The sequence below is a fragment of the Ruditapes philippinarum genome, unplaced genomic scaffold (genome assembly GCF_026571515.1).
Source record: "Ruditapes philippinarum isolate M1 unplaced genomic scaffold, ASM2657151v2 ctg585_1_1_1_1, whole genome shotgun sequence".
Taxonomy (NCBI): domain Eukaryota; kingdom Metazoa; phylum Mollusca; class Bivalvia; order Venerida; family Veneridae; genus Ruditapes; species Ruditapes philippinarum.
In genome coordinates, this window is record NW_026858107.1 from 69,225 (window position 1) to 85,292 (window position 16,068).

The 16,068-nt window shown below is 32.0% G+C and overlaps 1 protein-coding gene across 4 annotated transcripts in view; it reads right to left on the reverse strand.

The window, feature by feature from the left end:
• Window positions 1-8,973: 8,973 nt before the first annotated feature.
• Window positions 8,974-16,068, reverse strand: part of LOC132752128 (B-box type zinc finger protein ncl-1-like) — a 30,502-nt gene continuing 23,407 nt past the window's right edge. For all 4 annotated transcript variants that reach the window (XM_060742410.1, XM_060742412.1, XM_060742411.1 and 1 more), the window contains exons 11-13: window positions 10,847-11,035; window positions 10,236-10,387; window positions 8,974-9,894 (exon numbers count right to left, since the gene is read on the reverse strand). In XM_060742410.1, coding sequence (XP_060598393.1) covers window positions 9,586-9,894; window positions 10,236-10,387; window positions 10,847-11,035 — 650 coding nt within the window. In that variant the 3' untranslated portion in view covers window positions 8,974-9,585. The remainder of the gene's footprint in view (window positions 9,895-10,235; window positions 10,388-10,846; window positions 11,036-16,068) is intronic.

Genomic DNA, 16,068 nt, shown 5'->3' on the forward strand with positions numbered 1-16,068 from the left:
TGTATATTGAGACAGTAAAGATACAATTGCTAACAACAGGTTGATATATATAATAATATATATATTTATATATATATATATAAAGTATAACAGAAAAATAAACTGGCAAGTTCTCAACAAAATATACAAAAATAAAAACACTCTTCCAACTTGGAATAATAATTTCAATGAAACAGGATCCAATGTCATAAAGCTGGGACCAAAAATAAATCTCAAAGACAACTTTAAAACGTGACACAGTTGCAAAACACAACACTGTCAATAATTGAATTTCAAACTTGATAAGCCAAATCGAACATAGTATTTTGAGACTGGTGTTAATAAAATTGCAACATTGGATCCTGTGTTACAATATAGATTGATTGATGCTCAAATAATATAATCTCAAAAAATGTATATTTTCAACAATAAAATGGATTCTTGAATGCTTTCACTAATAATAATAAAATCTAACCTTTATTAAGTATTTGGAAATGAATGTTTCTCAACAAATGTAAATATAACTTGTATGTATGCATACTTATATATACATTTCTAACTCAAATTAAATCTATTTCTTGGCATGGATTACTTAATGCAATCAAACAATGAACAATGCTGTTTCGAAAAAAGTTCAGAAATAACTCGAAGGAAAATGTTTCAGTAATTAACAACAAAACCAAACTTGTGTTCTGTTTTATATATTTTTTTCTCCCGTTTCTTTTCTGATCTTTATATTTATAATACAACAGTAATATTGCCTATAGAATTATTTTCATAATTTGAAAAACGTGTTAGTCCATTTCTTGCATACAGGAATATGTGGCAAAATCTTTAATCAAAAAGAAATCTTGCTCGTTATTAAAAATATAAGTACACTGGAAGACTTATCAAGTATTTCTTAAACCTATAATGTCTAACTTGTTAACAACTTCAACATTTTTGCAACCATTAAAATATAGCACTACAATCTTACAGACAGACAAAAAGGGTAACTAGCACATCTCATAACTACATACATACATAAAAATCTTCAACTCTGATCTAACAATGACCAGGATACACCTGTCTATCAACCTATTCATTGCATATTTGATGACAAAAAAATTAAAAATGTGTTCAACCAGCAAGGAATGATGTGTTGTTGTACAGGACTATCATAATAAACAGAATTATAAACAAATCTGCATTTAAACTGTAAGTTAAGCAGTCTCCAAAAAAGTTTCGTTAAGATGCTCAAATATGAGTTAATATCGCTCACCTGACAAAAAAGGGATGCATGTAGACTATAGTTTCCATGAAACAATGTCTATATTTTTTCAAGTAAAATTTTTTCACCTCAACCTTCACAAATAATTTATTTGAAACACACAACTGGATCAAATTCACAGTTGTGCAAAAAAAATACAGGAAAATAACTTTGGAACATTATTATTTTCTTCTAATTTGACTCCCCACCTTTTTTTTTTAACTTTCCTGATCAAAATGATAGAAAAAGTTCAGTAAGAGCCAAATAAGATCAGGGAATTTTGTGCAATATAAGCTTACTAGCCAAGAGATAATCTGACGAGACAAATCAGTACTATTTCTAAAATGTTTCGACGATTGTAAAACGGAACAATATTGATCACAACTGGTCACTCTTTCTATTTACAAAGGTGAGCAAAAACATTAGGACTTCAATCCCTGGACAAAGGACTGACAAAAATGAAATGTACAGTATACCTGAAAAGTACTAGTTCACCAGGAGTCCTTAAAAAACAAAATACTGTCAACTAACCACAAAAGAAAACTAGACAAAGGTTTCACCTTATGTATATAACAAAAAGTCCTGTTACTCTATACAAAATTCTATACTGAATGTGGAATGTACATTTTAAATTGAATTCTGAACATAACAAAAAAAGGAAAAATAAGTTTGTCTTAACTTTAAAATCTGAAAAAATAAATGTAAATTTTTTTCGTAATCATATATAATTATATATAAACTAAAAATCCAATCCCAATCTAGGATAATATCTCTACTTATACCTGTGTCACTTAGTAACATCAACACATAAAAAGTATGCTAGATAATTGCTCACAATATTATATATAAAGCCTAGTTGATGAAAAGGCTGGTGTTGAAATAGTAATAGGACTTCACAAGTTAATCTTTTGGACTGTATCTTGATCTCACTCAAAAAATCAATAATTTAAAAATCAAATATAATACACCCAAAGTCCCTTTTTAAACATTTTTTTTTAATCAGTTATTTCAAAGCACATGTATTATAGAACCCAAAATGGCCAAATGAAATTCAAGGTTTTTAGTTCTTTCAATATTTCTTTCCCAAGAAGATTTATTTTAAGGATACAAGTCGCTTCTACAGAGAATATTATGAGCAGTCACAACCCAGGTAAGACCGGATGAAATTCACAAAATGCTTACACACTGATCTCCCCTTAATTAGATCAATAATTAAGCTTGGAAGTAGTTTTGTCGAGTTTAATTCTAGTTTGGTGAAGTATTCCAGATTCAGTCACTTTTCTCTTCCTTAAATTTTAACTGAACAAGTGAAAATCTTTCCACAAAGTTCTTTATTACAGGTTAACCAATGTTTCCTTGCCACTGTCAATCTGTTAATGACAAATAAAACAATGTCTTCAGCAAGATAACACCAAACAACCAAAGGAGCAAAAGTGAAATTTTTAATGTAACGCTTGCATGCTGTTTAAAAGCACTGTTTACAAAAAAATGGCAGCCCCGACATTTACAATAACTTTAAATTGACTTGGATTTTCTTTATATGACGAGAAAATTTAAAACAGAAACTTTCAAATGAGCACCAGTGTTTAAGCATCTTGCGAATGTATTGGGATAATAGTTCTACACACGGGTGTTACAGTAACAATGTTATTAAATGGCATTTCATTATATGAGATACATTATTTAAATAAAAACGTGCCACTGTTTACTACTTCTGAGTAAGGATTTATAATACCAAATAACATGCTATCAAATATGTATGTAGTGTTAATCTATATATCTAAAACCATGGTGATAAAAATCACTGTAAAATTAGTTGTTAAGCAAAGCAAGAATACTCTGAAAAGATATACATTGGCATGAAAATTGCAAAAGTGTATAACTTGTAAACTATACATGATATAAGAATCAATAGAAAGTAAATCTAGGTAAATTTTCAAAATAATAGTAATAAAAAGAACAAATAAAAACTCTTGTTCCTCCCCCCCAAAAAATCAAAAAAACCCATCATTTGCTGATAAAGTGTATCCTTGTAAATACTGAACAAACGAAAAAAAAAATATAAAACAAGTATTAATAATAATAACTAAACTAGAACTTTAATGCTCTCCCAACACATCTGTACACATCTGCCTCCAGCCAGCATAGTAACATTTTGAAGGCGACATACACTAAAGTGGGAAAACATTTACAAAATCTCACAAGAGCTATAAATAAGAGAGGGTAACAGCAGGGGAGAGAAATGGCGTAAATTTTTTTAAGAAAATGTACACTGTTTTAAGCACCACAATAAAATGTTAGACTATTAAACATGACAATATACAAGTTTATAAAGTGTCCCTGGATTACAAAAAGGATGTAAACAGATTTATTTTGTTGTTGTTGGACGTATTAATATATACATTCAAAGTCTCCGGATAAAAAATTAACTTAAATAAAGTTATCATTTCTAAACAAAAACTCTCAAAAAATAATAATTCAAACGTTGTTAAGCATCCAACTTGAACTATCCCACCTTGTAAATATAAAAGTATTAGCTAAAATATTAGGGTTATGTTTTTTTTTACAATATATCTGTTTAAATGTTTTAAAATTTAAAGAGGATAATTTTTCTCTGATATGTAAATTTTAAGGCCTTCAAATTAAACAAAGAAAAAACCTGACTAGGTTTTCTTTTTTTCATTTGTAATGTCTTGAAAAAAACTAGAACTGCCACTATCATGGCGTGAATACCCCCGCATACCACTTTGTCAGAATCAACAGTGGCCATTTAGAGCTCAAGGACAACCTCCCTGCCAAATCTGAGGTTATTAAGCCAGTGCATTGCTAAGTTATGTATTCTACATGCTTCAAATGTGAAAATGTCAAAATCAATACATTGCGGACAGGACATTCTTTAGCAATTGAGAAGAAAAGCTTTTTTTTTTGTCAAGGTCCCTGTGACCTTGACCTTTGACCCAGTGACCTCAAAATCAATAGGGGTCACCTTATAGTCATGATCAACATCCATGCCAAATATGAAGACTGTGGGTCAAAGGAATCTTAAGTTAATGGGTGGACAACTTTTTTGAAGTCAAAGTCCCCATGACCTTGACCTTTGATCCAGTGACCTCAAAATCAAAAGAGGTCATCTACTAATCATGATCAACAACCATGCCAAATATGAAGACTGTGGGTCAAAGGAATCTTAAGTTATTGGGCGGACAAGCTTTTTGAAGTCAAGGCCCCTGTGACCTTGACCTTTGACCTGGTGACCTCAAAATCAATAGGGGTCATCTACTTATCATGACTAGCCTCCATGCCAAATATAAAGACTGTGGGTCAAAGGAATCTTAAGTTATTGGGCAGACAACTTTTTTGAAGTCAAGGCCCCTGTGACCTTGACCTTTGACCTGGTGACCTCAAAATCAATAGGGGTCATCTACTAATCATGATTAATCTCCATGCCAAATATGAAGACTGTGGGTCAAAAGAATCTTAAGTTATTGGGCGGACAAGCTTTTTGAAGTCAAGGCCCCTGTGACCTTGACCTTTGACCATGTGACCTCAAAATCAATAGGGGTCATCTACTAATCATGATTAACCTCCATGCCAAATATGAAGACTGTGGGTCAAAGGAATCTTAAGTTATTGGGCGGACAAGCTTTTTGAAGTCAAGGCCCCTGTGACCTTGACCTTTGACCTTGTGACCTCAAAATCAATAAGGGTCATCTACTAATCATGATTAACCTCCATGCCAAATATGAAGACTGTGGGTCAAAGGAATCTTAAGTTATTGGGCGGACAAATTTTTTGAAGTCAAGGCCCCTGTGACCTTGACCTTTGACCTGGTGACCTCAAAATCAATAGGGGTCATCTACTAATCATGATTAACCCCCATGCCAAATATGAAGACTGTGGGTCAAAGGAATCTTAAGTTATTGGGCGGACAAGCTTTTTGAAGTCAAGGCCCCTGTGACCTTGACCTTTGACCTGGTGACCTCAAAATCAATAGGGGTCATCTACTAATCATGACTAACCTCCATGCCAAATATGACAACTGTAGGTCAAAGGAATCTTAAGTTATTGGGCGGACAAGAAAAAAACCGACGGACGGACGGACGGACGGCCGGACGGACGGACAAGCTGATTCCAGTATACCCCCCTTACAACTTTGTTGTGCGGGGGTATAATAAGCTAACCTACCAAGACAAAAGTCTTGTGTGACTGCCTTGTATAAAAAGGCTAGCAGTTTTTAGAGTTAAAACTGCCAGCAAATATTTTTCAATTTTCAAACTGGGCAGTCAATGTATTGCTCAGCTTTCGGTTTGGCACTGTAAAACATTTTCAACTGGAAAATAAAGTAAAATGTATAATATATAAACATTAATTATCAAGAAAAAAAAACTTATTTATAACAAAAATACACCTGAAAATACTTGCAGTAAGTTATAACATATGTACATTATAGAAAAACTATTCTCATTTGAGCCGCGTCATGACAAAACCAACATAGTGGGTTTGCGACCAGCATGGATCCAGACCAGCCTGCGCATCCACGCAGTCTGATCAGGATCCATGCTGTTCCCTATAAGTTTCTCTACTTGTAATAGGGTTTGAAGGCGAACAGCATGGATCCTGATCAGACTGCGCGGATGGGCAGGCTGGTCTGGATCCACGCTGGTTGCAAACCCATTATGTTGGTTTTGTCGTGACGCGGCTCATTTCTGTTTCACACATATCCAAACAATAATTCTATCTAAACTAATTAAACAGTGTGAACATAAAGGTATTTCAAAGGCTATTACAAATTGACTGTTAGAATTTTTTCCAAGTATTTTTCACTGCAACCAACTAAAAAATTCAAAACCCTGCCCTTTCAAATGATCTAAATGTTTTCATCAAAATTGAAAAATATGCCCACATTTAAATTCTAGCAATTTATTTGTAAACACCTTTCTTTTCTTTTTGTCTCAAAAATACAGGTATATAAAGAGTATTTCTTGTGAAGTCAAGAAAATATTTTGGAAGATGCATTTTGTCTTAAAATGCTGAAAAACAAAGAAAGAATCAAACATAATTCAAACTTCCAAGCTATTTTCATGACTTCTGCATTTTTTTAAGAGTACAAATTTGCACCAACTTTTCAATAATAGTATTCGGATCACATTTCTGTAAAATAAATTTTCAAAATATCAATAATTGGACAAAATAATTTTTCAAAACATTGAAAGAATTGTGGTAATTTTCAACATATCAACTTTTAACGTTTTGAAATCAAAAATGTTAAATGCAACATTTCAAAAAACTATAAAGGCATTCAAATATTAAAAAACATTTTTACAAAACATTTTTTTTTTTTGTATTTTTTTTTTACTATATAGATATAATCTTTTAAAACACCAAACTGGAATTTGACAAGAAAACATGAACACTAAATTACATAATAATATAGTAAATGAAAATGAAAAAATCGTTGTTAATATGCTAAAACTAGATTGTCGGGATGTGCTTTCAAAAATTGTGCTCGAAAGTTTTCTTTCCTTTCCGACACACGAGAATGCTGACAACTCAAAAGGAGCAACGCACTATTTTTAGGGTGTTTTCCCTTTTTCTTTGTTAAAAAATGGGGAAAAAACCCCTTCTTTAAACAAACAATTAAAAAACTATTTGGGGGGGCAACTTTGGATTAATTTTTTAAAGTCACTGAGTTTAAAAACAAAACAGTTTTAAATTTTATATATATTTTGGACCCGCTTTTTCTCTAAACCCACCCATGGCAATAATTTTATATAAAAATAGAAATGGCAAAACCCATGTGAAAAGAAATAAAAAATTTAAAAAAATGTAAAAACAACTTTTGATTAGATTTCAAAAAAAAAAACAGGGATTTAAAAGTTTTACAACCCTTTATATTTAAAATTGTCCTCGCCGAGGTTTACAAGCAAAATCTGGGATAACTTTTTAAAATTATGAAAAAATTTTAAAAATTGTTTTTTTGATTCTATTAAAAATAATAATAAAAAAATCAGGACTAATGGAAAAAGGAAAAAAAATACAAGATAAACAAACAAAACAAAATACACAAAAGTTATTGGTCAACATTCTAAACAGTGATTTAATGTAAAGCCTTATTTAACTATGAACACTTAAATAATAGAAGGAAAAATCAATAATCCATAAGGCACAGCAAAAAAGGTCATGTTATAACGAAACTGAGTATAAATGACTAGACAAATAAGCATGGGCCGCATATAACTAGTGAAAGGCCTGAAGTTTTCCGTTCATTTTCTGAACAGAGTTTTTCTCTGTCAAATCTATAGTAACCTTGCTAAAGACTTGGTCCAAGATATTCAGAAGTTTATAAAAACCATTTCAACTTTTTCCAAGAAATATTATTTCTTTATTTCTACTTCTTCACTTTCATAAAACTGCCAAACTGTAAAAAAATCTATTTCTATTCACCGAAGACATTTTTTCATTATTTCTATCAAACTTATTTCTACCAAAACAGAGATTTTAAACTAAGGCATTAGCCATAAATTCCTCTCGGAGAAAATCCCAATAAAAAAAATGTACCAATTATTTGGTAATTTACTGAAATGTGACGTCTAATAGTTTGTATAGAAAAGCCATATAAATTAAAACCAAGTTGCAATAAAATACCTGTTTTCCCTGTCATACAAGTCTTTCTTAAAAATAAAGGTGATAAAAATATAAACACTTTTTTAAACTTATCGGCTATGTTGGTATTTGATATAAGCTAAAGAATTAAAAATGTTTTACTCTTAGATTGGCTACGGACACAGAGGCACAAGCTCTGTATTGTTATATGTGAACGCACAAAAAATCAAAATTCTTCGTTTTTTCTCTTCTTTTAATTGGTCAATTTTCACCGATTAAATTTCCTTTGTACTAATTTTAATCTTTCAGTAAGTGCTTAAACCTCTGCTATGTTTCTTTGCATTTGTTTACATACATTCTTAGCAATTTAACCTTGTACTCCAATGATTTCATACTTGATCAGCTGTGAATAATTTGACAGCTTTTGATGTGTTCAACTTACAAAAAATAAAACAATAAGTTGGAGAAATATATATGGCAAAATTTCAAACTGTTTCTAAAACTATTAAACAGACAGCTATGGAGCATCTCTCACCATTGTGTCAGGACTGTCATTCCAACAGTGTTACGGTTATATTATGTTAGGCAAACCTTCTCTTCCATTCAATGTGACCCAACTACAATCGATTGCTTTATTTCAACAATCGTATTTTGATAACCTTTAAATTATCAGTCAGCGCTTCCATTTACAAAGTAGGATAAAACTCTCACATATATTAATTAGGACATAATAAAACATAGATGTTAGACCTAAACCTTAATTGCGCGCACATATAAAACAATACAGAGCAAATCAACTGTCAAACACTTCAAGGCCTTTCTGTGCTCTGGATACTAATAATACACAATGCTAAAGTATTAAAACATAAGCTGTAAAATCAACAAGTATATAAACAATTGCTACCCTAATCCACTTTTAAACTGTTTTTCAGCAGTTCAAAATAATATAAATCATTTTTCAACCATACTAATTTGTTAAAGTGCACTATTTATATAATATAAAGTAATAATAAAAAATTATCATAATATATAATTTGTAAACAATTGCATCTTAGGGTGAGATTACAAATTAAACAAAAAATGTTATCATTGCTTACACTCAAAAAAAATTCATGTTAACATACTTTTTTTTGTTAATTTGATTTCTTTTTTTTATTAAGTAAATTAAATGTATATATCATATACTGAATACTGAAATTTGTAATGATATATGTATCACACACAGAAGCATATCAGCCATTGATCCATCTCAAAAAAAAGTTATGATTCCCCAAGGATTTGTACTCATGTAAGCAACTATATGAATATTGAATCTAAGTAAAATAAACACTATGTATATATGTATACTGTTTTTTCAAACTTTGGATACAAAATAACCGGATATCTGCATATGTATGTCACAAAGTTAGCTTATATAAGAATTTTAGTGTCTTTTTTTCTCACAAAGATAGAGCATCACGGCAGCAAAACCCACTACAGTGAAGCCAGATCCTATCTTTGCATCTGTTAACTTAACAAACAAAAAAATCATAACAATCCAAGATTTATCTAGCAAGTTAGTGGCCAATCACAGCAAAGGATTCGCTTATACTTTAAAATTATGTAACATAAATAAATTGATAAGGTTACTTATGTCTGTTACAAAATGCCACCATAAAAATGGGTACATGTATGTATCAAAGTTGACTTGAAATATTTTTAAGTAGGAAGCTTTTTCTATCCTAGACTTTCTTCAATGTAGACTCAAACTCAGCTTAGCTGATATAAAGGGTGTTCAATACCAGCACATGATGATTATTCTTGGCCAGTGTGACAACATAACCTTCCGATGTTATCTTCAGCCCACAGCATCGGCTTACTTTTACATATGGGCATTCAAACTCTCCAATAAGGGAACCATCGCGCTGGAACACGGCCACATGGAACCGGTTACCATGACTATCGCCAACCAAAACATCTCCTGCATCGCTGATGTCGATACCATTAGGGTAGTTGGTGATGTTCTCACATCCAATACGACGCTGAAAGTGACCCTCCTCATTGAACACAACCACACAGTGGCCCTGCAATCATAAAATATTATGTTTCATTACCACTGCCCAGGCTCTAAAACATCTCGTATATTCAACAAGTGGAGTAACACGGTGGTCCTTCTACAGTGTAATAGTAAATTATCTCTGAATGACTTCCCTGTATCTTGCTTCTGGGAATATGTGCACTATTTTATGTCATTAAGAATCTACTCAGTGGTTCTCAAGTTGTGAAATGTCAAAATTTATAATGATCTCTTTGAAATAAATGGATGGCCCATATTGATGTTTCAATCAAAGGTCGATGTCTCAAACACATGCAAAATCATTCAATGCTTTTTTACCTGTTTTTACTTAAAATTAAAAAATCTCACCTTGAAATCACAAACAAAGTACTCTTTGCCACTAATGGCAATATCTGACGGTTCCCTCATATAGTCACTGCAGTCAAACCATTTGATCAGCTCCCCACCTTCACTGATAACAAACACTGTGGGTGATACACTGTCAACAGCCACAATGTTACCTGAAACATCAGTTTTCATTATAATTGACTTATTTCAAGACAACAGAATCCAAAATTTCTTTTCATTATTACACAAGTCATTGAAAGGCACCTTGACATAAGCATGAACATTACAAAAGCAATCTGGATGGCATATTCACATAACAAATATGAACAAGCATGATCTCTAGCCGCATGGGTTCAAACCCAGTCAGGAGCATGTTGTTGTTTCCTTGAGCAAGAAACTTTACACTCATTGCTCTGTACTGGTTGGTTCCAGGAACGGATTTGAAAGTCCTACACAATCAAACTAAAATAAATTCTGTATAAACCAAATATGATTTTCAAACTTTGATAGATGGTGCAAATGTTTTAATTCACTCATCCATAGTAAAGCTCATGGGCTAAATGAAATGGTCTTTCAAACATAACTATCATTTAATTAAAATCAAAAAGAAAGCCTTTTATGAACTGATATACCTTGGCTTGTGATGGCAAGACCAGCAACAATATCAATGTAACGGATTGCAATCTTCTTCACAAAGTGTCCGTTCTTAGTGAAAATCTGCATCCTTGATCTTTCGTTGCCTCTGTCACACACAATGAATTTTCCAGAGTTTCTCATCACAGCAACTTTCCTTGGGTACCATAGTTGACCCTCCTCTCGACCTATTCACGAAAAAGGATTATTAAAAACATTTCAAATTTGAAATATCAAACAGTCCTTTTCACCAAATGACAAAGTGAAATGATTATTAAATCTCCATTTTGGTTAAGTTTCACCAGGTTATATAAATAATATACATGTACAACCTTAGATAAATATAAAGCCATGAATGAATAAAGAAACAAAAATTCTTTAAACTGTGACACTAATTTCGTCTCTTTTTTTGTTTTTATTTCTTTTTCTTCTGGAATCTGTCTTTTCAAGAATGATGGAAATATTCAGGGGTTATATAATGGTGTGTCACAGTCTGGACTTCCTTTCTTCTCAAAAGCATTTCATACATTTATTAACCCTGTAGTTGATGGATTTCAATTGTTTCAGATATAAAACACTTCCTCACTGTCCATTTGGAACAGGTCTGTGAATTTATCATCATCAATAAAGGTTAATATTTGCTATATAATGAATAATTCATCTCCCAGTGTTAATCATTGTAATAATTATCTTGACCGAAGAATAAAACAGTCATGGATCCTCTTCTTTACATTATAAATTTAATCTGCCTTGACTGAACACACAACTTAGCGGTTATGTTAGGAGCCTTATTATGCAAGGGCCCTCACCCTTAGACACAGGTCTTCCCATGCATCCATACAAATATCAAGCCATATGAAACAGAAAACTTGTCAAAAACAGCAAAACTTTTCTATTTTTTAAATTGCATTTTACATGTTTTGAGTGGGAATTTTTACCTCTGTTAGTGGGATGTGTGACTGCAGCCGGATTTGGTAGATTGAGGGCTCTGTATTATCAATTATTTTGAGTCAAGAAGAATGATTTTATTTTAGGCTCTAACTCACACTCATCATAAATATGGAAAAACTTGATCAAAAGGCACTCAAAATAAACCTGGATTTCATTTATCATACATTATTTCAGACATAAACACAACCTCACTGTAAATTCAGAACAGGTCTGTGAATTATCATCATTAATGTTGACACACTTGTCAAAAACACTAAACATAAAGTTGACTTTCATTCACTATAAATTGTTTCAGATATAAAACACTACCTCACTGTACATTCAGAACAGGTCTGTGAATTATCATCATTAATGTTGACACACTTGTCAAAAACACTAAACATAAAGTTGACTTTCATTCACTATAAATTGTTTCAGATATAAAACACTACCTCACTGTACATTCAGAACAGGTCTGTGAATTATCATCATTAATGTTGACACACTTGTCAAAGGCATTAAACATAATACTCATTTTCATAAATCATGAATTATTTCAGATATAAAACACTATCTCACTGTTCATTCAGAACAGGTCTGTGAATTATCATCATTTATATTGACACACTTGTCAAAGGCATTAAACATAATACTCATTTTCATAAATCATGAATTATTTCAGATATAAAACACTATCTCACTGTTCATTCAGAACAGGTCTGTGAATTATCATCATTTATATTGACACACTTGTCAAAGGCATTAAACATAATACCAATTTTCATAACTCATGAATTATTTCAGATATAAAACACTACCTCACTGTTCATTCAGAACAGGTCTGTGAATTATCATCATTTATATTGACACACTTGTCAAAGGCATTAAACATAATACCAATTTTCATAACTCATGAATTATTTCAGATATAAAACACTACCTCACTGTTCATTCAGAACAGGTCTGTGAATTTATCATCATTTATATTGACACACTTGTCCAAGGCATTAAACATAATACTAATTTTCATAACTCATGAATTATTTCAGATATAAAACACTATCTCACTGTTCATTCAGAACAGGTCTGTGAATTTATCATCATTTATATTGACACACTTGTCCAAGGCATTAAACATAATACTAATTTTCATAACTCATGAATTATTTCAGATATAAAACACTATCTCACTGTTCATTCAGAACAGGTCTGTGAATTATCATCATTTATATTGACACACTTGTCAAAGGCATTAAACACAATACCAATTTTCATAACTCATGAATTATTTCAGATATAAAACACTACCTCACTGTTCATTCAGAACAGGTCTGTGAATTTATCATCATTTATATTGACACACTTGTCAAAGGCATTAAACATAATACTAATTTTCATAACTCATGAATTATTTCAGATATAAAACACTACCTCACTGTTCATTCAGAACAGGTCTGTGAATTATCATCATTAATGTTGACACACTTGTCAAAAACACTAAACATAAAGTTGACTTTCATTCACTATAAATTGTTTCAGATATAAAACACTACCTCACTGTACATTCAGAACAGGTCTGTGAATTATCATCATTAATGTTGACACACTTGTCAAAAACACTAAACATAAAGTTGACTTTCATTCATTATAAATTATTTCAGATATAAAACACTACCTCACTGTACATTCAGAACAGGTCTGTGAATTTATCATCATTAATATTGACATTCTTGTCAAAGGCAATAAACATAAATCTATTTTTCTTTCATTATAAATTATTTCAGATATAAAACACTACCTCACTGTACATTCAGAACAGGTCTGTGAATTATCATCATTAATGTTGACACACTTGTCAAAAACACTAAACATAAAGTTGACTTTCATTCACTATAAATTGTTTCAGATATAAAACACTTCCTCACTGTACATTCAGAACAGGTCTGTGAATTATCATCATTAATGTTGACACACTTGTCAAAGGCATTAAACATAATACTCATTTTCATAAATCATGAATTATTTCAGATATAAAACACTATCTCACTGTTCATTCAGAACAGGTCTGTGAATTATCATCATTTATATTGACACACTTGTCAAAGGCATTAAACATAATACTCATTTTCATAAATCATGAATTATTTCAGATATAAAACACTATCTCACTGTTCATTCAGAACAGGTCTGTGAATTATCATCATTTATATTGACACACTTGTCAAAGGCATTAAACATAATACTCATTTTCATAAATCATGAATTATTTCAGATATAAAACACTATCTCACTGTTCATTCAGAACAGGTCTGTGAATTATCATCATTTATATTGACACACTTGTCAAAGGCATTAAACATAATACCAATTTTCATAACTCATGAATTATTTCAGATATAAAACACTACCTCACTGTTCAGTCAGAACAGGTCTGTGATTTTATCATCATCAACATGGACAACGACAAAACTAGAAATGTGTCCATAGGACACGGATGCCCCCACACGCCACTGTTCTGTCAATCTTATGACTCTAGGTCAAACATTTTTTGGACTACATGTGCCACAAGTTGAAAACTAAAAATCAACAAAGGGCCATAATTCTGTTAAATTTGGTCGCAGCAAAAATTCCTTCCTTTAATACCATCTACACATTAAGGTTGTTAATCCCTGGAAGTTTAAGCAAAATCTGCCATCCGGTTAAAGAGGAGTTGCGTTCAGAAAATTTCCACATAGTATATTGTGAAAAAATCAATAAAGGGCCATAATTCTGTTAAATTTGGTCACAGCAAAAATTCCTTCCTTTACTACCAGCTACACATTAAGGTTGTTAATCCCTGTAAGTTTAAGCAAAATCTGCCATCCGGTTTAAGACGAGTTGCATTCACAAAATTTCTACATATTATATAGTGAAACTAGAAATGTGTCCATAGGACACGGGTGCCCCCACCGTGCCACTGTTCTGTCAATCTTTTTACTAAGTCAAGGGAAATAACTCTACAAATACTGGATAAATCCACAAGTGAAACCCGAGGTGCAAATCTAAATATGCTGAGCAACCTGCCCATAAGGTTTAATGACTATGTCAAATCCTTTTTGAGTAACTTGCGACACAAGTTGAAAATTGCAAAATTTTCTAAGTGAAGGGCAATAACTCTAAAAATACTAAATAAATCCAGACGAAAATACCCAGGTGCACAACTACACATGCTGATCAATATTCCTGTAAAGTTACATGACTCTAGGTCAAATACTTTTTGAGTTACATGCGACACAAGTTGAAAATTGCAAAATTTTACTAGGTCAAGAGCAATTACTCTGAAAATACAAAAAATATCCACACGAAAATACCCAGGTGCACAACTACACATGCTGATCAACATTCCTGTAAAGTTTCATGACTCTAGGTCAAATACTTTCCGAGTTACGTGCGACACAAGTTGAAAATTGCAAAATTTTACTAAGTCAAGGGCAATAACTCTGAAAATACTAAAAATATCCACACAAAAATACCCAGGTGCACAACTACACATGCTGATCAACATTCCTGTAAAGTTTCATGACTCTAGGTCAAATACTTTCCGAGTTACGTGCGACACAAGTTGAAAATTGCAAAATTTTACTAAGTCAAGGGCAATAACTCTGAAAATACTAAAAATATCCAGATGAAAATACCCAGGTGCACAAGTACACATGCTGATCAACATTCCTGTAAAGTTTCATGACTCTAGGTCAAATACTTTTTGAGTTAAGTGCGACACAAGTTGAAAATTGCAAAATTTTACTAAGTCAAGGGCAATAACTCTGAAAATACTAAAAATATCCACATGAAAATACCCAGGTGCACAACTACACATGCTGATCAACATTCCTGTAAAGTTTCATGACTCTAGGTCAAATACTTTTTGAGTTACATGCGAAACAAGTTGAAAATTGCAAAATTTTACTAAGTCAAGGGCAATAACTCTGAAAATACTAAAGATATCCACACGAAAATACCCAGGTGCACAACTACACATGCTGATCAACATTCCTGTAAAGTTTCATGACTCTAGGTCAAATACTTTTTGAGTTACATGCGACACAAGTTGAAAATTGCAAAATTTTACTAAGTCAAGGGCAATAACTCTGAAAATACTAAAAATATCCACACGAAAATACCCAGGTGCACAACTACACATGCTGATCAACATTCCTGTAAAGTTTCATGACTCTAGGTCAAATACTTTTTGAGTTACGTGCGACACAAAAGTGAACGGACGGAAGGACGGACAAGGGTAAATCTAAATGCC